General features: G+C 39.7%; 1 protein-coding gene and 1 long non-coding RNA gene across 5 annotated transcripts in view; both read right to left on the minus strand.

Annotated features, from left to right (window-relative positions):
• Window positions 1-24,482, minus strand: part of LOC309491317 — a 155,046-nt gene that overhangs the window by 10,599 nt on the left and 119,965 nt on the right. The gene's annotated exons all lie outside the window — the stretch shown is intronic.
• LOC309491266 (uncharacterized protein) lies at window positions 1,368-19,081 on the minus strand. 4 transcript variants are annotated; one of them, XM_082160762.1, is made up of 8 exons: window positions 18,935-19,081; window positions 18,693-18,815; window positions 17,653-17,715; window positions 16,246-16,293; window positions 8,484-8,591; window positions 7,859-7,976; window positions 7,755-7,807; window positions 1,368-1,775 (listed from the first exon to the last, which is right to left on the minus strand). In XM_082160762.1, the coding sequence occupies exons 1-8, from the start codon at window positions 19,071-19,073 to the stop codon at window positions 1,708-1,710; spliced, it is 720 nt and encodes a 239-aa protein (XP_082016888.1). In that variant the 5' UTR covers window positions 19,074-19,081; the 3' UTR covers window positions 1,368-1,707. The 4 variants fall into 4 exon arrangements, with proteins under 4 accessions (XP_082016888.1, XP_082016886.1, XP_082016887.1 ...); XM_082160760.1 differs by having other exon boundaries at window positions 7,755-7,976; XM_082160761.1 differs by lacking the exon at window positions 16,246-16,293 and having other exon boundaries at window positions 7,755-7,976.

Below are 24,482 nucleotides of genomic sequence, written 5' to 3' on the forward strand. Positions count from 1 at the left end.
TTCACCTGCCATATCTGCTACACAGAGAACCAAGTTACCATCCAGCTAAACATCTGCGATACTCACCAGTGACTCTCCACTTCTGCAAAATACAAACAAATACTTTGCTATTTACCTTGTTTGTCTCCGTCTGTTACATGACACTGTGAAGATATCAAACACAGCTTTTGTGTCTTTATCAGCTTTTCCATATAAACACTGGCCCTGATGTTCATCACACACTGACCGCTTGCTCCATTCCTGTAAATCAGTGTTTGTGAATGAAAGACTGACTGTCTCCAGCTGTTGCTCTGGTCTTCATCAACACACTCTCGAACCACTACTGGAGAGGAAGACTAACTGCAGATAAAGATTAGCAATCTTGAATCTTCTGTCGAATTTCAATCACTGAATTTGTGGAAGCGAATTTGTAAAGCAAAATAAAATGGGCCGAAAATTGCCTGTTGAATATTATACGTTGTATTTTAGACAGAATTAATATTTTTGAAGTGAAATCTGAAAGTTGAATATGGATTATTGAATTTTTAACAATGAAAATGTGTGAATGTTTGGAATTGAAATAGTCACAGCTAAATATAAAACCATGTTTAATTTCAGCCCATAAAAATGCAAGCCCTAAAAATACAACACATTAAAATGCAAGCAGGGTTAATGCAATGCATATTATTTCAATTAGTGCAATTCACTTGGTTGATTTATGACCTTCTGAACTAGTGAGGTTTGACTCAAGTCTGTGCTACAGGTTTAATGGTTTTAGTGACAGCATTATGAAATGTTTTGTTCTTCACAGTGATAGACAAACCTGCACACATGCTAACACAAGATTCACTGCTGTGACAGAACAAGTGTGCCGATTCTCCTGCTAAAGTCTTCACATGTGATTATGTGTGGCTTTAGTTCCTGACAGTCAGTATTCTCTGTGAAACCGGTCTAACTCGTTTTCTCGCCATCTATGGGATTTAGTTTCTAGGTTAAAGGTTTATGAACACAGTTCTTCATTTACTGTTTTCAAGAACAGCGAGGTCCAATTCAGTCAATAGACTTTCTTTTCTTCCTTTTAACAGACATTTTTAACTAAATCAACTTACAAATGTTGGAATAAAACAATGTTGTCTTAAGAAGGCAATAACATGAGAAGAGCTAAAATACAGAGTTTCAAACAACTATTTGATGTCCAGTTTGAGGGTTGCGAACGTTTAAGTTCACAATAAACAAGGGTTTTAGGAGACACTGAGGGCAGATGCTGGTTAACATCAACTCAAGTATAAATAAAACTAAACAATCATAATATAAATGGCTTACTTATTATTAAAATAAATGATTCATATATTCATATACAAATGAAAATGAGAATATTGTTACTCAGACTTTATACATTTTATTTAGTATTCTGTTTGATTGATCACCATACATTATGTTGCATCTGACTGTTCACAGCAATGAACACAAAGCAGAATAACATCTCAGGTAAAACAAAAGAGCATATATACATCAATATACAGAATAACATACAGTAGATGGAGGACAGGGACTACATGCTTCCACTGGAAGAGTGCCAATGTTTCTACTCCATGAATATCAGAAGCTGGAAAAACACAGCAGGATTATTGTCTTAATGGGCCTGATGATGGGAATCTTGGGAACAGCTGACCCACATGTCCATTATATGAAGTGTTCAGCTGTTTTAACCAAGTGAGTCCAATGAAGCTAAAAGTCGGGACGAAATCTTTCATTGGAATTACTCCTGCGAATTCCCTGTTCTGGTAAGCTTGAGTCTTTGAGAAAATGAGAAAATATCAAGACATCAGTCATAAACAGTCTTTTCAAATACTTGTACAGTATATTTAAAAAAATTAAATAAAATTATGTCAATCAGTGAAATGTATTTTTCATCCATCCAAGTTCAGTCCAGCTCCTTATCTAATCATAAGCAATATAAACACAATTTAATGCAATAGATATAATACATTTATCAATCTTGTTCAATATAATTTTTTTCATAAAATCATTAATTGTTAATGCCTTAACTAATGATAAAAAATTATTAAGAAAAATATTGTAATGAACTTTAATCAAGATTAATAAATGCTGTAAAACCTGGCCAGTACTCACAAAACATTTATCTTACCACTAAGAGGCAAAATCGGAAAAAAACTTATCGGCAAAGGTCCACGAGCTGGATCTCAAACTCGGGTCACGCGAGCTGTCTATCAGCTCAGACGATAGGATATTATTTTAACTTGACTGCAATGTTTATTAAGGGTGACCATACGTCCTCTTTTTCCTGGACATGTCGTCTTTTTGGACCTAAAAAAATGCGTCCGGCCGGGATCAGCCAAAAATGTCCGGGATTCGGCTTTTGCTTTCTACAGTCACCATTCATTATGTTTACATGCACACCTTTTGTTTCAATCGGACTGAATTCATTCAGATTGATGAATCTGAATGTACTGTTTACATGAACGCTAAACAAGTGATCGGGTTGATGTGCGTTATTGCATTGCTTTAGGTCCCGCCTTCTCACACGGCACCGTCCGTCGGTTGGTCATGTACATAACGCAAACATTGGTTAAACTGCATCTCAGTCATTACCCTCAGCACCATGGCAACAGCCAAGACACAGAGCAGCGCTTGCTTGTCAACAGTGGCAAAGAAACAGTGTCATGTAAAAGGTTGTGAATGCATTTGTCAAGCATTTGTTGACGCATTTACATTCACAAATCACCCCACCCTCGAAGACTACAATATGGTCACCCTAGTTTATTGAGTGTACATAAATGAACTATTATGTGATTATTCTCAACCTTTTGCCCACTGCGACCCACTTTTTTTTGTATGCCAGTCATACAACCCATTAAGGCAGGAAATAAATCAATAACTGAAATGCCTCTTTAGACCTAGGCTACACAGTAGGCCTATATGCTTATTATAATTAATTTCACGAAGACACAAATATTTTCAATAATTAGGCAGACTATGAGGCAAACTGATTTTTTTAGTCACGTTAATGTGACACTTGAGACTGCCGCTCTGAAATGATCATATCCAGATGCGGTGGAATCTGGGAAAGTGCGACTCGTAGTGTCGCACACAAACTAGCTGTTGTCAGCCTATTCCTGCTTTTTATTTCCGTGGCTGCGTACAGTATAATAAGGTCTGGCACAGCAATAGGGCTAGTGTGTGTAACATTACGTAAAGAGAGTAGGACCTTGTCCAATAAGAGACAGTTGAAAAACAACGTTAGAAAGTTATGGCAATAATGATTCAAACTACGACATTCAAAAATACGATTCGTTGGAGGACCGGCTACGTTTACATACACAACTTTTGTTTCAATCGGACTGAATTCATTCTGATTCTGAATGTAGTGTTTACATGAACGCTAAACGTGTGATCGGGTTGATGTGCGCGTTTATGTAATAAGCTTCAAATCGGGATATATTAATATTAGTGGTGTGCCATTATCGGCGTTTACGTGTTAACGTGAGATTCTTATCGGGCAATACAAAAAATATCGCCGTTAATCTATTCTCAAAGTTGGGTTGGGAGCTGGGTCTATACTACGCAAGCTATGATGACTTTCACCTTGATATTTTAGCGCGGATTCGGTTCGGTGTTCGGTACGCATTTTCAAACCGAACTGTTCGTTGGACCATTTTTCCTGCCGACCAAAATTTCTTTATTTCAAATGTAGGCGGGTTGCGCGTGGCAAGCGCGCTCATAATGTAAGAGACGCCGGCGCGATCACAACATTGCCCAACATCAAATGGCAAACGTAATGTAAGCGGAACGAAACTGAGCTACTCGTTATTGTGTGGTTGAAGGACCGTTTATCAGTTTGGACCAGTGCAGCGCGAGCCGATCGTGATCATGCGACACTGTTACTACACGGCGATAAGAGATCCAGTAAAGAAAGCATTTTAATTCGCCACAGAAGTAATAACATCGCTGCGAGAACTAGTGAGAAACATTCACATTTCTCCGTTATTAACGGATCAAACAGTGCGTGGAAGCCAGGAAGAAGCATTGTGCCATGAATGAACTATCCAGTGTCCACAGATCTGCAACATTCACCATGGATTTACTGTAGTAACACTAACTGCAACCATGGAAGTTTGGCAGGAATAGTAGGCTAGGCTATAATGCTTTCAAGTAACATTACGTTTGAGGGTTTTATTTTGACATTATGAATAAAATTGCTGCCCTCAAATGTTAATCTGAACTAAAAATATACCTTTGTGTTTAACTACTACAATATTAGGCTACATTAAATTTTTTCCAAGGAGCTGTTTTGTTTTATATGCTCATAAGAAGAGTCTATTATAGCTCCATCATTGCTCAAAGTAAAACATTTATTATTTTTTTTAAATCATACTTTATTATGTTAGTTTTAATAATAAAAAATAAAAAAATCTCTGGCATTTCTTCACAAGTTCTTTTAAATGTCACTTTGTTTTTAAGAAACACGTGCCCTTTAGTCATTATTTGGGTAGCACACATATTCTGAATACATTCGGCAGAATTCAAATGAGCCATTTTAATCTAGATTAATTCCAAGATTACTGTGAGATTAATCTAGATTAAAAAAAATTAATCTATGCCCACCACTAATTCATATATTTAATATTTATCCATTTTTGGTCATAATTTGGAGATAATTATCATATGAGCCGCTGTGCCGCTTATATTGATCACGCAGTAAAAATGGGCAAACCCAGTGGTGTGTGGATGAGAGTCTGAAGCAGCACTGGAGGGCCGTTGTCCTGCTCCACTCCACACACGCAGAAGAGGAGGATTATAGGAGGACGAGACACTCGTTTATACCACACTTTATTCAACAGGAGAACAGCTCGTTCAGCACATCATACAATGAGCCTTTTGTGAAGCGCACTTATTGGCTGTGCCGGCGTAATACAGAGAACACAGAGAAAGTCTTGCGACCCCCTATAGAGTGATCCACGACCCACTGGTTGAGAAACACTGCTCTTGACTACTCCTAACATTTCACAGATTTAGGGGCTAATTTTAGCGATAAAATGCTTTGTGAAAAACTCTTAGAGCAAAAATGTAGGAGTCCTGATAATTAGGTCTGACGCACCCATTATTTTTAAGAGTTTCTCCTAAACCGGCAAGTTAGGAGCTATTCTTAGCCTTAAGATGTTGTGAATGCGGCCAATGTTGTCAATGTGGCTACAGCGTGATATCAAACTGGTATAAATTTAAATTAAAAAGTGAATTAGGGCAGGGGTTTTCAAAGTGGGGGCACCAGGGGGCCGCAGCAAGTTGGGAGAAAAAAAAAGCAAAAAAACAAAAAAAAGTTTAAAAACGCAAAAATATTGATATTTTTATGACATAGCATTATAATAATTTGATGCATAGCCTATCTTAACATTATACTTTTAATGCTAATCTTTTAGAGATGCACCGATTGATCGGCTGGTGACCGGAATTGGCCGATTTTCACGTGATCCGCCATGATCGGCGACCAGCCGGTCAGTCTGACATATGCCGATTTTATGCCGGTCAAATGCACTCGGGCGCCGCATGATTAACATTGCGCAACATCAGCATCCCACGTGCACACGGAACACACATGTAGGAAACCTTGTGAATTACGGCCGTTTCGGACGCAAGCGCGAGCAAGCACTTGAGCAGTGCTTGATTTTTTCGGCGTGCATATTAATCAATGATTGCATTCACTTACTGTATACCGTGAGCAGGAGCTTGCCAGAGGCGAGATGACGACAGCACTGTGATGCCGAAGTCATTAGTGAACATTGCAGGATGGCTCTGGATGAACACCAGTTGGCCGCTACAATGAACGAGTTAGACTTGGCTTTTTATCTAAAAGAGGAACAGAAGACGGCGCTCGAATCCTTCCTTTGCAAGAAGGGCGTTTTTGCTGTTTCGCCGACCGGATACGGCAAGAGTCTAATCAGAGAATGTCTAATAAGGTTAGCTCCACTGGTAGCTGGGGTTTATTGTTGTGATTGGTCGGAGTGTTATCCAATTGCGTGCAGTGAGATTTTCAAATGCATGCTTGGTGCCGCCCCTCGAGCTGGACGAGTTTCATTAGTCGATGCCAGACCATTAATCTTTTAGATTTAGGTCTGGATATCCAGGCTATTGCTAACGCTCAATTAAAGTGAAAGCACACTTTTGATGGACAAAATAAATATGATTTCAGAGTGCCTAAAATGCACATCATTTGCATGTCTAGTCTGTTTTAACAAAAACTGGAGTAGGCTATCAGAAAATAAAATGACTAAAAAATACTGTACCCATTTAAACTTGTTTTTGTTATTCAATTTGGGTAAAAGTATACAGTGTTTTATAAACAAAAATATATAGAAAATAAATATTTGTGTGTGCTGTAAAGTGGTTAGAAAAAATTAAATCGGAATTGGCTAAAATCTGTATCGGCAGGTCAAACTCAATGACAAATCAGAATCGGCCTAGAAAATTGTAATCGGTGCATCTCTATAATCTTTCTGATTGGCTGGTGTCAAACACCATCACATAATATGATGTTCACAGATGTTTTATTTATTTATTTCTACATTTGCCGTAGTATTGTTGATGGGTTCAATAATGCATCCTGCAAAAGGGGGGCCTTGGCCAGAACCTAGTGGTATTTGGGGGGCCTTGTCATGGAAAAGTTTGGGAACCCCTGAATTAGGGTATATGAGGTGATTTCGGACACAGCCAATGTGCTCAGGATTGCTTGAAAAACACAGGAAGTGTAGGTGTGCCGAAGTCTGCAGAGGTAGATTTACAGGAGCATGGTTGACTATCCCTGATTTATGTGACAATAACGTACTAAAAACAGAAACGTTTTTCCTTTGCATTTTTCGCGTACAGATGACAATGTTGGCAAAATGATCACATTTTGCACGGATCCACATGTATTAAATATACAGACTGATTTTGTATATGCACTATATTAGCCTCTTCATTATATTTACTTAACCTGTTAGTAATGTCTTGATTATTTAATGTATAAATAATGATTATGTTTAAATAAATTTTATGACAGCCACTGTGTAAATGATTATATTTCAAAAATTAATTGGATTGGTAAATTAACTTTATAATTAAAATAGAAGTTGCAAAAACTGCCTTATGTGCAAGTTACATGTTTTTATTTATATATTTGAGCGTTGATTATTATATCTAAAAATAAATAGCAACTCAATTTAATAATTTGGGCTCTGTTGTTAATTGTAGCCTTTAAAATTATAGTAATGTGTAATTAAGGGCTCCCCATACAGTTTACAGCATTAGCTAAGAAAATTAATTGTAATAGAATTTATTTAAACGCATATACACATTTGTAAAAAAGAAAAAAGCAATTTTGTGTTTAGTTTACAAACAGTCATGTTTGTCTACCATTACACCCCCAGTTTTCACAGTTTAGTGTTTTTGATAGTTGTCTGATTGCACGGAGACAATAACAATATTGATTTAAAAAAACTTGCACTTTCAAACTTGTTTTCAAAAGTTTGCATTTTCAGGCTCCCAAAACGCAGTCGTCATGTAAATGAACAGCCAAAACGCATATAATGTTTTCTGTTTTTAGAGGAAACCGGTGATGTGCAAACGGCCCCTGAATGAATACTATCTTTTTGTAATGTATCTCCTGTATGTGTTTGTGTGATGATGCATGCTGGAGGTCCAGTGATCTTCTAAACTCAAGGATCAGTTTCATTCAACAGTAAAAACAGCACAAATAAGGAGAATGATAATAAACGTACCATCAAACTCTGCTTCAAACACAAGCTGTTGCATTCTGAGTTTGGTGTGCTCTCTGCGTCTAAGATCCATTCTCTTTAGAGATGGAAGCAAATTTAGCACAAACTGCAGGTCTGGGTCTGAAGGACCAGCTGGAGCTCCTGCTGGAAGATCATACGCTGTTTCTTCTGTCCTGTCCCTCATATTATCATCACTGGGAGTGCTCGGCTTTCTCCTCCACGGACCTACGGCAAAATAAAAGATCACTGTTTAGTTTAAAATAACCATCATGCAGGTATTGAAACGATACTGTAACACCTTAAATCAGGTTCTTATTCATGGAACACAAAGGAAATGTGATGCAAGTAAATTCAGCAGACAATAGAAATGAACAATAAAAGTTTAATGAATGATTGTTGAAACTACAGAGGCCCTAAAGGGACATGGTGGTCCTTGAGGACCATTCACTCGTGTACCAAATCTTCAAACCAATTCTGCAAAAACGCAAATAAATATCTGTTTACGATTGGAAAACTAACTTTTTGCAAGACAATAATCACTATTCTATATCATTCTAAACTAACAACATTAATTTACAGATTACTTACAACCAGTGCGAATGTGTGGGAAAAAATCCCTAGAGCTAATTGGTTAGAAATCAAAAATCAGTGTTTTGATAAAGAAATTAATTTTCCCCCTTGCATTTTGTTTATAGTGTACATAAGTATCTATATGTGTTTCCTCGTGCTTACGGTCAGTGATGGAGAGGGATCCGGCTGCTGTAGAAAGAGACATACAATCGTCCTGTGCTGGAATCTCTGCTCCTCTCTGATGTAATGAGCTGCCAACCTTGCACGGATCTGATGAGACCACCACAACATTCAAGAAACAGCTGAAGACACACTTCTTTCCACAAGTTCTTAAATACACTACCTTCAACAGAACACTCTAAAAGACGCTATATTCTATTTCTCTTTAACAAGTGACTATAAACAGGGGTTAAAGTGGGCCGGAACGGTCCGGAACTGTGTTCCAGCACCTCAGATAAATTAATAAATAAATTCAAATCAAATCAAATCATTCTCATCAAATTCAATGATTCTCATCATTCATCAAATCAACACTGAATATCACCCCCTGGGTCCGCATTCACAAACACGCTTCCCGACGTTATGTTCTCACGGTTCTCCTGTCTGATTTTAGTGCATCTACCGGTTCATGCCTCCCACGCCTCACTCTCGCCAATTCCACCAACTGCGTAAAACATAGACTATAATTTATTTAAAATTACTTTTAACATTTAAAAACAGACATTTTCAAATTCCAAACTGACTTAGGCTACAGCTTTCCTTGTAGCCTTGAGTCAATTAACTTGTCTCAGAAAATGATTCATAAACAAATATCAGTTGAGCCTATGTTTTTTTCTTCACTGACAAAGACAAAAATGAAAAGACTATCAGTCAAAGTTCAACTTTAGGAGGGGAAGAAATAGGGCAGGATAAGGAGACTGAGAGAAAAACAAAGATGAAGATGAGGAGAGAGCAGGTATTGACAAATAATCTAATGACAAGGTTTTAAATTGATAAATTTCGTATAATTTTTATTTATTTTTTTTGGCCTTCAAAAGCCCTAAATTGATTCTCTGCCCGAGCCCGAGCCCGAGCCCGGACTCGACCCGACCCGGCCCGCCACTGTCCTCGGGCCGGGTCGGGTCGGGCCCTTGATAAAGCACGTCACGTGTCATGCGCAGCGTCTCGTCCACTCGCACTCGAAGTCTCGCACGCTCGACGTATCACACCTGCTGTGCGTGCTGTAGCCTACTATTCTGTACTATAGTGCAACATGGAGATTGTAGAGGCAAAGAAAAAAATTAAAACAGGATAATTAACTCTGAGCAAGTTTGAAGGAAAATCGGAGGTATGGAAACATTTTAAGCTAGTCGTAGGGAGCAGGGATGTAGTGGAGGCTAAACGCACGTAAACGCCGTTTACGCACCTCCCAAAATTTGGAAATAGCGTTTGCCCACCTCCAAAGTGCGCTTATTCACCTCTACATTGCGTTTATCCACCTCTAAATTTCACGTTATTTGAGCGGACTTTGCTTTTCCAGTGCGTGATCGCCGATCGGCACATGATTCGAGCATTTGGGCCGTTAACTACAGAGCAGAACACGCAAACACGGAGCAGAGAGCGCAGCGCGCCGACACACACACACACACACACACACACACACACACACACACACACACACACGGAACAAAGAGAACGGCGCACACACGTAGCAGAAAACACACGCTCGTAAAGTTACTAAACAAGCTGCGCGAGAATGAAACTTGATCGCAGCTGCAACAGGAAATCATTTCAACAGGATTTTTTTTATTCATTACAGGCAGCTGGTTTAATGTAGGGTAGGGAGCATGTCAAAACCCAACTGTAGGCTACAAGAGATTCAGAGGGAATCAAGCCTGCACCAGGTTAAAGACTTTTCCTTTTTTCCCATTTTTCTGATAGACCAAACAACTAATCAATTAATCGAGGAAATATTCAACAGATTAATCAACTATGAAAATAATCCCAAATCCCTAATCATTATGCACAAGTGCATTGCATTGGAAGCCCTGGATATAAGCCTCCCTCTCGATCTCTCTTAAATATTTTTTTTCTCTCTGTTTTTTTCATTTAGTAAACTTTATAGATTTCAACCATATTATTCCTTTTTGAGTCTCTTTAGCAAGAACTTAGATTAATGTATGAATTGAATAGTGATTGTGTGACCTATGATGAGGGAACAACCAGTGATACCCTTGGTAGTACCATCAAATGATATAGCGATGTCATCAGGATACACATACACCGGTAGGCAGTGGCTCACCTTACCGGGTGATCAAGTTGTGGTCCACCAGAATTTATAGTTTACCCACCTCTTTTTTTACCACTACACCACTGGTAGGGAGTGACAACATATGTGTTGGCTTTGTCTCGTGCATTAAATGCGGCACGCTGCTCGCCTATGACAGCAAAAAAACTGGGACTTCGACTATGAACAGACACATGAAGCAGGCTTGCCATGACAGAAATGATAAAAGTAGTCAGCCTCAGCCCTCAATGTCCTCTTTTGTTACTTTTCCAAGCATTCCCCAGAGGGCGAGGCAAGCCATCACAGAGAAATGCGTTGAGTTTTGCTGCAGGGACATAAGGCCATTTTACGTTGTAAGTGGCCAGGGCTTCGAGCGGCTAGCTCAAGAATTAATCAATGTTGGTGCTACATATGGTCGTGTATCGGCCCAGTCCATTCTGCCTCACCATAGCACCGTTTCCAAGGCTTGCATAGAAAAGGCAGATGAGAGGAGGAAAGTTCTGGCACAGACGCTCAAAGATGCTCTGATGAATGGAGACGTAGCGATGAGCACAGATATGTGGACTGATGACTACAAAAAGATAAGTTACATCGCAATAAAGTGCCATTATATCACAGACGACTATAATTTAGTTGGTAAAACTCTCACCACCGCAATGTTTCCCGTGGAAGATGCTAAAACGGGAAAAAACATCAGACGCGAGATAGTGTGCTTGCTGGTCAACAAATTTTGCCTCGACCCTAGCTCCCTCAGCCGAATAGTGTGGGTAACAGATGAAGGCAGCAACATAATCAAAGCCCTGGAACCATATAGGAGGCTTTCTTGTCTCGATCACCTAATTAATACTGTCCTTCGCCACGGTCTGCATGCCGACGCACTGTCCGAAAACGCGCCGGATATAGGAGAGACCATATCTGCTGCGAAAGGACTTGTAAGATATCTAAAACAATCTGGCCTGGTTGCGCAATTGTCAAAGACAGTGCTACAGATGGGGGAGACGTGATTCAGCACAGTGTACCTCACACTCAAGTCAGTGCAAGACATATACTCAGAGCTACGGGAGAAACTGGAGACTCGCGGTGAGGTTGAGCGCATCGAAAATATTGCACCTGACTTTTTGAGCTTTCTGGTCACATTTTTGGAGCCATTCTATAATGCCCAGAGAGAGTTGGAGGGCGACAAATATGCAACCATAAACCTGGTCTGCCTCTGGGTTGAGAGACTGAAGAGACATTGCCAGCCCTCTCCCACCGACTCACCGCAGCAAGCATTTGTGCGCCAGAGACATGCCGAGTTCATTGTGCAAAAAATCAAGGTGAACATGCTGCACAAAGTTGCTCTTTTCCTCTGGCCCAAATTCAACAAATTGAGGATGATGTCTCCTGTAGAGATAGCTGAAGTACATGCCCACGTTCGCACCCTACTCTTGCCTGTGGAGGAAGATGCTGCAGCGGCTGACAGTGCAATGAGCAGTACTGGCTTCACACCACCAGCAGCCAGGCCCAGGAGAGACTCCGAATTTGCTGAGTGGGAGAACCAAGACGAGGATAACGAACCAGATGAGGATGAGGTGGCTATGTACAATTCACAGAAGCATGCCATGGATGACGACCGGGACCTACTGAAATGGTGGAAAGTGAACGGATTGGTGTACCCAAAACTAACCAGGCTGGCAAGATCCGTCCTCTGCATTCCAGCAAGCAGCAGCAGCAGCGAGCGGGTGTTCAGCGCAGCTGGCCGAACGATAGAGCAGAGGAGGACCGCTCTGAAACCAGAAACTGTGGACGCAATCTTGTTCTTGCATGACAACATGTAGAACCATGTAAGTAGGCTATAGCTTTGTGATTAATATGGTATTATATAATGATTACATATATAGCAGGCAGCCTTGGCCTAATCAATTTCTCACACTTCATCTACAGGCTCGTACACAGCACAGCAGGAGGCTACCAGAATGGAGCAGCGTTTTTGCACTATAGGCCTACGTTTTATAATAGGCTTTACAAATATTTATTTTGTTTAAAAAATATTATATGTTCTAAAACATTGTTTAATTATATTAAAGTAGTAGGCCTATAGTCTTAGGCCATCATTTTCTGTGTTCATCATTATTCACAGTTTATTTTTTATTTTATTTTTTACGTTTCATTCGGAATTTCACATCCATTTACGATCCATTCAATTATTTCTGAATAAACAACGCAGTTTACATGCTTCTTCCTTGTCGCATTATTCATTAAGATAATAATTAATAAATGCAGGCACAATTATGAACTTGATAAATGTTACAGATATGTTTTACTATGCACAAACAAATGCCTTTCAACATGTGCAAAATTCAGAATTAAATGAATGTGCTGCAATTTGTACAAAAAGAGAGTCTGTAGTACCTTACGTGTTTTAGCCATAAACCCTCTGAGGTCGAGAAACGCGCCGACGCGTTTTGCTGGATTTTTTTCACATAGCAGCAACATAAACTTAAATTACTCCGTCATTTATGGTTATACAGAAAAAAGAAATATAAAAAAATAATCTGTGATATTTCTACTTTTGTATGTGTCCACTTACAATCAAATCAAAACATTGTGCTTTTGTAAAATAAAGAAAATAAACAGGGTGTGCGTTCTGCCTCTCCGTCGCGGTGAACTTTTTTTTCTTGAGCACGTCTATAAACTGAAACATAACTCAGCGAATACTTGTCACACATTTATGAGCCATACACCTTTATACACATTTAAGTGTGTACTTTTAAATAATCGGATTCAAACTGAAAACAAATATTCTCTGTTTAAGTAATTTGTATAAAACCAACAGGATGTCCAGTATCTCAAACGCTTGCTAATTACTTTTAATTCGACCACGGCCACTCGCGCAAAAGTGATTCACATGCAAATCTCCACATGGGACGCGAACGCCCTCGTTACCTCAAACACAAAACACCAAAACACTTCACAAGTCTCTGCTTTTCGTCGAGTTTGGAAGACACGTCTGAGCTTACATTGGATTTACCTCAGAAGAAGAAGAACGCGATTTGAAGACAAGAAAGATGTAAGGTAAGAAATTCTTACTTATTAGGTTATGGTATTGTTGCATAAACTTCACATTGCAGTTGAACTGTTGCTAGATATATGGTGAATATTATACTATTTAGACCCGTGTTTACTGTTAAATACTGTTTGTGGATATCTGCTCAAACATAGATATGTATAACCATAATGTTTAATATTTTGGAGTGCGATGGCGTTTGAATGTATCATATTTTGGAGCGCGCTGTGGGTTTGAATGTATCATATTTTGGAGCGCGCTGTGGGTTTGAGTATCATATTTTGGAGCGCGATGGCGTTTGAATGTATCATATTTTGGAGCGCGCTGTGGGTTTTAATGTATCATATTTTGGAGCGCGATTGCGTTTGAAAGGAAAAATGCACCAAACATTAGGCTTTATGTTTTTACTATTATCTCATTTCATATCATCATAACGAATGGAAACATTTGAAGTAACATATGATAATCAATATATTTTTCTCTAGCGTAGTTGTTCTTGAAATCTTTTGGAAGATTTAATTTATTGTTATTATTATTTTATGCAGCACTGCGTAGCCTATGCCTACAAGGCACAACAAACCTGGTGTTCATTATATATTGTTGGAAACGTGTGTGTGTGTGTATTCTGTGAATTTTAAAAAGAAATTTTAACCAGAAAAATCTAAAATCTATTCCCAAAATCGTGCATCCCTATAGTTTCTCTTGATATCATTATGTTCACAGTTTTTTCTTTTTTTTTTTCTTTCAGGGACCAGATACCACTGAGTCCTGCTGACTTCAACATTCACATAAGTCTCTGTACATGAACATGGTAAAGTGAAAATCAAACACCTTGGAAATGAAAGGTATTGTACAATGTTTTTAGGAATGGCACAAAGGTCTCTGTCTTTGGATCATTGTTTTCAATGTGCTCTTTTGTCATTTGTTGTGTATTTTTGGATTGTGTTGTTTTGTAAATAAATCCAAACAATCTAAAAGCCATTCTTTTTTAAATCTCCTCATTCTTTGTGCAAGGTTGCTCTGAATGACAGGGCCTGATCGCTCCTAATAGGGCAGTTAGGGGAGTGTCTTTGTCTTTCTCAGGTGTTGAAGGCTTACATATTAATGAGATGATCACGTCTCTTCGCATAAGGCTTTTTCACACAAAACACGTCTTAGAAATTTTAAATCAATATATTGTCTTATCTGAATGAGCAGTCAGGGTGATTTTCACATAGTTTTGGAGCAAATATTCTAGGCTACGTGATACAATTTTCAAAAGTCTTGTGAAGAAATAATCAGTATGGGTTTCATGGCCTTATTTCAGTGAGAATTTTTTTTTGTATTTTCACAAACCACGCATAAATGTCATTATCTCAAAACTACAAACTTTTACATACATGCTGCTGATATATTACTGTAGCAGAGTTTGTGCTGAATACAGTGTAATTAGACTTTAGCCATGAAAATGTCACTAGTAACAGAAAAAAACACAAATGTCAGAGCATGTCAGAACACCTCCTGGGCCCAGAAAACAGCTCAGACCTCAGAGGGTTAAATAAGCACATTTAGTTTAAAGTTTGTTAAGTTTTGTTTTGAAGAAAGCTTTTCTTTAAAGTGAATTTCGTTTAGTATAAATTGTATCTTAAATTTTGATACATTTTTCATCAACCAATTGCCTGGATTTAATACATAAAAAGCAATATAGCAGACATTATAATCATGACATGAAGTCGCCGGCGCGCCACGGTCACACCATTTGAAACTCGTAACACACGCTGTCACCGAATTTACAAATGCACATCTTGCTTGTTGCTCACACACATATTATGTTAAAATAACAATATGTTGAAGTAACATTATTAATAATAATTAATCTTTAAGAATATTTGATTGAATGCTGAATGTTGTGCTTGTTCAATTTAATAAAATTAAAACTTTAATTGTGATAATTAAAATAATTGAATATTAAATATTGAGTGGCCAATTTTTGCTCATTTATTAATAGTATTTATATAATATATATAACTGTGCAGCTCCCCCCTGTAGCCTAAATAATCTAGCACAGCAGCACCTGCGTTAAAAAAATATTCTGGCGCCACCTCTGGTTATAACGGCCCACATATTAAAAATGGTCGGGTTTAAATCGGGCTCTGGCTCATAATTACAGTGAACGTGTCGGGCCGGGCCGGGTTCGGACACAACGAGCTCGGGCTCGGGTAGGGTCGGGCTTGATTTGTTGGGCCCGATCTAAGCTCTAATATGTAGGTCAGAGAAATCCACATTTTCTCGGGGGAGCATGCCCCCGAACCCCCCCAACTACCTCACATTTGAGTCAGTTTTGGACTTCCCATTTTTATGTTTAAATTTACAATGTGAAAAACAAGGTTGTGTTCCATATTGTGGTGTGATACTTGGTGCCACAGTGACACTCTTGTCCCAAAAAGTATTGCTATACCACGATACTCAATATGTAGTTCCACGGTGAGTCATTTCCCCCTGTTGCACCTACACAAAATATGAGGGTTCCCCCACCTGCCAAATCCCACTTTAACCACTGACTATAAATAACAGTAAATAATGATATCAAATTTAATAATTAAAAAAAAGCTATTTTCAAGGAATGTGTGTACCTGAATTCTGAAACGCCTTCGAAACACCAAAATAATTGAAAAAGGCACCTGAAAATAATACAGACAAAAAAAAATGTGTTAACCAAATCATCTCAAGTCTACTACTGCCAACTCAGTAACTGAAATCTTTGAGTCTGTGAGTAGATCTTGGCTCAGTTCTATTGTCTAAACTTTAGTCATATAGCTAGCCAAAATATCTGAAAATATGTACCTTTGGAAAAACACCAAGTAACTCCAAATTGTATTTATATATATATATATATATATATATATATATATATATATATATATATATATATATTAGTCTTGATTTGTATAAATTTGGCTAAAAGCATCTTCCAAATGCATTAACGCTGGAGGACATGTAAAACAACGGATGGCAGAGCAAGTTGAGCGCCTGCTTATGCTCCAGCTGTTCATTAAAGTGGTCATATGATGCCATTTCTTGTTTTTCTTTTTTTGTGTGTGTTATGTTGCTGTTAGTGCATGTATAAGATCTGCAGAGTTACAAAGCTCAAAGTCTAAAACCTAAAGAGATGTGCTTTATAAAAGTTAAGGCTCAGCCACACCTTTCCTAAAACGCTTCGTTCAGACACGCCTCCACATCTCTACATCAGTGTGTGGAGTTTCAGAACACTGCACAATTGTAAACGCAAAGAAAGAAGGCGTAACTTTTATTCTCGCTGTATTATTGTTGCCGCCATGTCGTGGAGATGCTGCGTTTCATTGCGAAAGCCAAACTTATCTGTGGTTACGAGTAGTTAAGCTTTATTTACAACACTGTTCCAGAACAGTACAACCAAAATATCCGACAGTGTGCTGCGCATTTTTCGGAGGACTGTTTCCAGAACCTGCAAGAGTAACATAATAGCTACAAGGCCAGCTGTGCACAGACTGATTCTAAAAAGTGGGGCAATACATCTTTGCATGTACAGTCTGGCGCTTCTGACTCAGACACAGCCTTAGATTTTACAATTTTCCTGACATTTTCCGGATCAGAATCAGGCTCGAATTTATAAGGTAGTACCACGCTTTTCAGAATGATGAGCTTTGTGAAATTTGACTCGTTTCAGAAAGGCGGGGCATAGAGGAGAAACAATAATATACAGTGTGTGTAAAATGATTACTTTTTTTAACCTTAAAATTGCGTAAACATATTGTATTAAACCAAATACACAAAATAATGTTATTTTTAGAACCATCATATGACCCCTTTAAGATTACATATATCAACTTGAGTTAACCAAGATTAATAATTGCTGTAAAAGCATTGTTTGTCAGATCATATTCACAATTACATTAACTAAAGCTAAAACGTGAAAACTGATTATCTAAACTGTTGTCCATAACTTAGTTATGCTTTATATGTGTAGAGTAGACATTTATATTCATCATATACTTACACACCTTTAAACCCTAGAGCTTCAATGACTCTCCTCTGGGCTTTGGTTCCTCCAGGGTCAGGTGTTCCTACATCCCAGGGAAAATGAGAGGATGAATGAGAAGTAAACAGAGCATTGAGAGACAGTGGAACAAGCATTCAAGTCTGTGAAGACAGTCAGCAACCATTAGACGTGAAGAAGGACTGTTCTTGATATGTTCTATGAAATATTACTATGAAAATTATAATTTGGAAATGTTTATAAAAGTTTTTAATACAGGTTAACATCAAATTTTTTAGATGAATATTTTCAATAAAATGTACACCGTAATAGTATAATGAACATATCTCAAACACAAAACTTGTAAGTATCTCACATTTTTCTTCACATTTAGAGAACATGAAGTAATCAACATTATGACAAAAATGTATGAGGTTATTTTTGATAATGTGGAGAGAAAGCAATATATCATCCAATAATACAAAGAAAATGTATATGTATGATTTTAGCTTAAAGCTCATTTGGTAGTTCTCTCAGATATGTTTCAGTTGAAAGAGAGAATACCCTGGATCACGATTTTCAGACAAATACATTTTATTTAATTTTTACCATAATTTTTGAGTGACCTGACTGAATTTTCACTACAGAACACAACAGTAAAGGAATAGTTCACTCAAAAATTACAATTCTGTCATGATTTACTCCCCCTCAAGATGTTCTAAACCTGTATGAGTTTTTCTTGAGATGAGATGTTGGTAATCAGAAAGTTGACGGTAGCCATTGACTTCCATAGTAGGAAAAAATACTACAGTCCATAAACTGTTAAAGTTACCGACATTCTTCAATACATCTTCCAGCAGAAGAAAGAAATTCACACAGGTTTAGAAAAACATGAAGGAGAGTAAATAATCCCCTTAAGTATTGGTTGGTTAGCGAGACACATGCCTTATTATTTTCAAATTCATTAAAGGTAAAAGTGCCTGTCTATCGTTTTCTGAAAAGATGAAAATTATATAATGCCTAAAATATGAAAAGTTTGTAAAGAAAATTGTAAAAGTATCATACCTCGTCCTTTAGGCATCCTGACCACGACGACCAGGAGAGAAAGATGTTTAATGTTGCACGATTCAAATGTTTGATGGTCTTCAAACTCATCTTGACCGAAAATCACCCTCAGTCTATTTGAGTCTGACAAGACAATAAAACCCAAATTTACAAAGATTAAAATGATGATAAAATGTTCTTGTTGGCTTTTCCCAGTAGAAAGTCATTAAAGGCAAAGCTTATGAAAGATCCCGTCAACCTACCGTTTATTCCAGGAAACAAACTTAATACTTTTTCCTTTAGCTTTCCAATGTTGAACTTTTCAAACTCTTCACTTGATGACGCCACAGTTAATGCTTTAATCGTATTTCTATTAATCCTGATACGGACCTGAAACGCCATTTTGGTTCTGTTTTCTTCTGACTGATAAAAAACAGGAAATAATGCCAGCTTCGCAAACGGCTTTTGCTTTCACTTTAAAGTTGCCGTATGTGAGATTGACAGCTAGCGGTTGAAATGGGTACTGCAGCGGCGTACGCTTGTCATTTATGAATTGGGCTTTTTTATTCTTGGATAAGAATTGTGAAGACGCCCATACTAAGATGTAATTTAATTTTCATATTAAATTAAATAAAGTCTTCTTATTGTGGGAAAGGTTTTTTCTGTCTTTAACCCAATTTTAGCTTTTCTTGTGCATTGATTGACCACCATCTATCTTTATACCATGGTCTGGGTGAATACTCGATTCAGATTGGCTGCAGGGTAGAGGGCACCTAGTAAATAAACCGTCAGGCATAACCAGGGAAAACAAGTTATTGTTTGTAAAAAACTTTAGATTTCGATTGTAAAACTAATTAAAATATAAACTAATGTTTTAAAAATGTGTTATTTGGCAAGTGACCATGGTATAAGCGGGTTAATGCCCTTCGAGGTGTCCGTATACAGTCGGCATCTAGTCATAGTTGGGGGCATGGCGAGGGTAAAGTCGGCGTGGGGGAAAACACTGCGAACATCGTGTGTAACTGTTATTTGAATGACAAAAATGTGGTATTGCGAGTCATTGACGCCTGCCGACATTGCAAAATTAACTGCAATAGGTTATGATTGCCCTTATTTAATTAAAAACTGGGTCAATGACCTAACCAAATGGCCAGAGGTGTTGTTTCCAGACATATTTTGTTATCTGGTTGAATCTCCAGGTAAGACATTGCGGTAGCTGTAGCCAGAGGTGGATTAGTACCCCCAGAAAATATGGATAGCTCACAGCCCAAGTTATTAGGCCAGACAGACTCACGGAGGCGATTGGCATCTCACAACAACTCACGCTTTATTTGACAACTGTCAGACAACTGTCTGTCCCAGGCTCCACCGTCCACAGCGTTACCAAAACAAACAAAACAACATAAAAAAATGAGCTCCAAACAGAAATTAGCCGCATACATGTGGGATTCGAGGCGCACGGAGCATACAATACCATACAGAGTGCAGACAGTTCAACAGGGAGCGCGCAGCTCTTAAAGGGGCCACACTTATTTCCACTCGTTACAGATTTCCCCCGGCCAAAAAAAGGCTGCCCTCAGCCGTACACAGCAAAGGAAAACTTCTACTTAACAACCATTCATACATGACTGAGTTGAAAAGTTAACAAGAGGGGGGGGGGGGGGGGGGGGGTATATAATGCACAGACAGTACAAGCATACATGTTAGCACAGCGTACATTAGTTCCGTAACACTTGAGAAAAGAATGACCGCAACACAAAAGTGAAACACTAAATTTTTCCTAGATAAGAACCATGAACATGCAAGAACAACAACAGTTATAACTCTTGAATAACACTCTTACTTAGTCTGTCGTCCTTAATACAAGTCAAATCTTTGAGTATGGTAGGGGTTAGTCCACTTATTCACCGACCAGTCAGAAGTAATTCTAGGGACTCTTCTCTGTCTCAGTTCATAACGACTCAGACCCTGATTTGCCGGTTCAACAGTAACTGCGTCAGATGTCAAGTCATGAGAGTCAGAAACAGTCCCCCCGTCAACACTGTCAGGAGCAAGGTCAAGTGAGTGTCCAGCACAATGTTCCAGCGAACTTTCATCTGAGTGTCGATTCAAAGGTTCGTTTGAGTAGTCAGTACCAACCCCCTGGTCAGTATTAACAGATTCTTCTCTGTCTGTTTGAGAATCAAAGTCCTCATCCAAAGGTAGTGACATTTCAACATCACCACAGGAACTTATTGTGGGCATGGCCGTGTCCCATGAATGAAAAGGCTGTAGATTCACTACATGAAACACGCCAGCATCTTCTCCAGTGTCCACGTTTGAAAGTCTGTAATTGACACTTGACAGTTTCTTAGAGACACGAAATGGTCCGTCATAAACTGGGGCCAACTTGGCTGTAAAGTTTGCACCAGCATCAGATTTGGGGTGTGTCTTAACTCTGACCAAGTCATCCACCGCATAGGAAATTGTACGTCGCTTCTTGTCATAGTAATGCTTCTTTTTTGTATGGCTTGCACTTAGAGCAGCTCTGGCATGATCGTGAGCATCCTTCAGGGAAGATCTCAAATTCTCAGGATAGGGTACCTCGGGCTCATCTACTCCCACATAATTTGGTTGTGTTATCAAATCAAGCGGTGTGTCCAACTCACGGCCATATAACAACATTGCTGGGGATTGACCTGTGCTCTCATGGCAAGCAGTTCGAAGAGCAAAACAGATTTGTGGAAGATATTTATCCCACGAAGTGTGCTTGTTCGCCACGTATGCACGTATGGCAGTTTTAAGTGTGCGGTTTACCCTCTCAGTGGCGTTCGTTTGCGGGTGGTATGCCGTTGTCAGTCGGTGTTCAGTGCCAAGGGCAGCAACCACATGCTCAAAAAGATTGCTCACAAACGGGGTCCCACGAACTGATATGAGGTAGGTTGGTGCACCATGTCGAGCAAATATCTCACTCAGAAACTTACTCGCTGCCACTTGAGCTGTCGCTGACCGCACTGCACTCACTTCCACCCATTTTGAAAAGTAGTCAAAGAAGACGATTAGATGTTCATTGCCACTCTGAGTACGTGGAAGTGGAACCACAAAATCCACTCCTGTGTATTCCCAGGGTTTCATTGGTTTAATCGGAACCATCAGCCCTGCTGGTTTTCTTTGGCTCGGCTTCGTCAACTGGCACACAGGACACAATATAACGTATCTTTTCACATCTGTCACCATCTTGGGCCAAAAGAACCTCTGTTTCAGCCTGGCCAACGTTTTTGTTACACCCAGGTGGCCAGCTGTAGGATGGTCATGATAATATCGGAGTACAGTGGGTCGAATTACTGTTGGGACATATAACTTAAGCTGCTTCATGGGGTTGAAACTGCAGGTTATCTTAGGGTCCTTGAAATAAAGCAGACCATCATGAATGACATGTTCTTCGTCTGTACCGCCCTCTTCAAGGTTTCAAAGAAGACCGCCAACCACTGGGTCACAAATATTGTAACTGCATCAACTGTGCTCTGTCAGTTATCGGGACCAAGGAGAGACTGCGCAGATCCAACCCAGCTATGACCGCATGCAGAGGAAGAATGTCAATAGGGCCCTCACAATGCGGCAGCGGGTTGCGTGATAGAGCGTCTGGAACTTTATTCTGAACCCCCGGCATGTGGACGATGTTAAAATCAAAATCCTGTAGGCGCAAGGACCATCTCGCCAGTCGTCCAGAGGGGTTGGGACGGTTCATCAGCCACCTCAGGCTGTTGTGATCAGTATAAATGGTTACATGAAGGCCCTCGATGTAAGGTCTGAAATGTTCCAGAGCCCAAATCACTCCCAAACACTCTTTCTCAGGTGTTGAGTACGGTCTTTCCGCCTTGTGCAACGTCCTGCTTGCGAAAGCTACCACCACATCTCGCCCCATGTCATTTCTTCTGCATCAAGGCCGCACCAAGGCCCAAGTCACAAGCGTCAGTGTGGATGAAGAATGGGCGTGAAAAATCTGGGAGACACAGAATGGGTTCAGAGATAAGGCAGTTTTTCAAGTAATCCATCGAAGCCTGACAACCGTCGTCCCAGTTGAACGGAGTTTCCTTTCTGGTGAGTTTAAAAAGTGACTCAGCTTTTTGTGCATAATTTGGAATGAATCGCCTGTAATAGCTTGTGAGGCCGAGAAATCCTCTCACTTGTTTCACATCCGTCGGCGTTCTGAACTCTGTGACCGCTTCCACCTTTCTCGGATCAGGAGAAATACCATCCGGCGTGACCCTGTATCCTAGGAAGATGAGTTCACTCAAGCAGAACTGACACTTATCTAGCTTGAGAGTAAGACCAGCTGACTCAAGCCTAGAAAGGACTTCCCGGAGGTCTTCCAAGTGTTGTTCAAAGGTTGGGGATACAACGACAATATCATCCAAGTACACTGCACAGCACTTGTAAACCAATCCAGCAAGGACATTGTTCATTACTCTCTGAAACGTGGCCGTGGCATTGCTAAGCCCAAAAGGAAGGACTTTGAATTGAAAAACCACAGTGTGATGCGAATGCTGTCTATGGCCTTGACTTTTCCTCTACCGACACCTGCCAGTACCCCAGAGCCAAATCAAAAGTAGTAAGAAATTTTCCACGAGCCAGGAAATCCAATGATTCGTCAACTCTGGGAAGTGGGTACGAATCCTTAAGTGTCAGTTGATTAAGGCCTCTGTAGTCAACACAAAACCTGTGGTCTCCACATGGCTTCTTGACAATTACCACAGGTGCAGCCCATGGACTGGAAGATGGTTCGATGATGTCTTCTTCCAGCATCATCTGAATCTGATCTTCAATGATTTTTTTCTTAGCTGGTGAGCTCCGGTATGGCGGAAGGTGAACTGGTTTTGCTTCACCAGTGTTGATTACGTGCTCCCCCAATGAAGTGTGCTCCAGGTGTCCATCAAACAGGCTCCAAAAGCCTTTAAGAAGGTCCAACAATTTCCCTTTTTCTTCCTTCTTTCTTTTTAGACAAGCTCTCTCAACTTTCTCATCCAAGCCAGACTGGCAGACATTTAAAAACATTAAGCTTCCAAGCTCAGGTGCCTCCAACCACTCACTCAAAACCTCTTGGGGTGCAGATTCACCCAGGGTCACCGTCCTTGATGGGATGTGAATGCTGACTGACGCTCGCAGCATAAAATCCATCCCTAAGATGAGCGGAGAGGAAAGATCAGGGATAATGACAAATCGATGGTAGACATTTTTTTCCCTGGAGGCCAATGTTTAACCATACAACACCAGTCGGAGTGCAAGCAGCACTGTTGGCAAGCTGAATTGGGGGAAAAGTCCAAGGTTGAACCTTCTGAGAATGTCGCAAGACATCCGAAATCATATTTGTACGAACTGCTGAAAGTGAGGCACCGGTGTCCAGCGCTGCGTCGATGGCCTTATGACAGAAATTGACCTTAACAATAAATGGTGTATTCCAAAATGAAGGAGAAGCACGGTCCTCCACATGTCCAAGGACAAGCGGTTCAGGCGAGGACATAAGACAAGGGTGAGGCGCATTTATCTTCTGGAGGGAGGATTGCCTCTGTGAAACGTCCTCCCCCCTTTGAAGTTTACCTTCTGCTGAACAGAAGTGTGCTTTTGCTCCTCCCTGTCTTCGTATGACATGGCTTTAGTATCCTCCTCAGGGTTCCGTGGCTTATTCGAAACTGGACTTGTCTGTTTGTCAGTGGCTGGAAAAGGCACAGTCTGCTGCGCAAAGTTACAGTTTGGACAGTTTCTCGAGGTAAAACCAGGCGCAGAACATTTGAAACAGTAAGTCTCTCGTATTGTTTTTGCTTTTCTGCAATA

Source organism: Leuciscus leuciscus (genome assembly GCF_965113295.1).
Source record: "Leuciscus leuciscus genome assembly, chromosome: 25".
NCBI lineage: Eukaryota > Metazoa > Chordata > Actinopteri > Cypriniformes > Leuciscidae > Leuciscus > Leuciscus leuciscus.

Coding starts and splice junctions, on each gene's coding strand:
- LOC309491266 (XM_082160760.1), bottom strand. CDS start 19,073: ATGGCGTTTCAGGTCCGTATCAGGATTAATAGAAATACGATTAAAGCA. Junction 18,816..18,934: donor TTTGTTTCCTGGAATAAACG/GTAGGTTGACGG, acceptor TTGTCTTGTCAG/ACTCAAATAGACTGAGGGTG. Junction 8,592..16,245: donor GAAGGCGTTTCAGAATTCAG/GTACACACATTC, acceptor TGGTCTCATCAG/ATCCGTGCAAGGTTGGCAGC.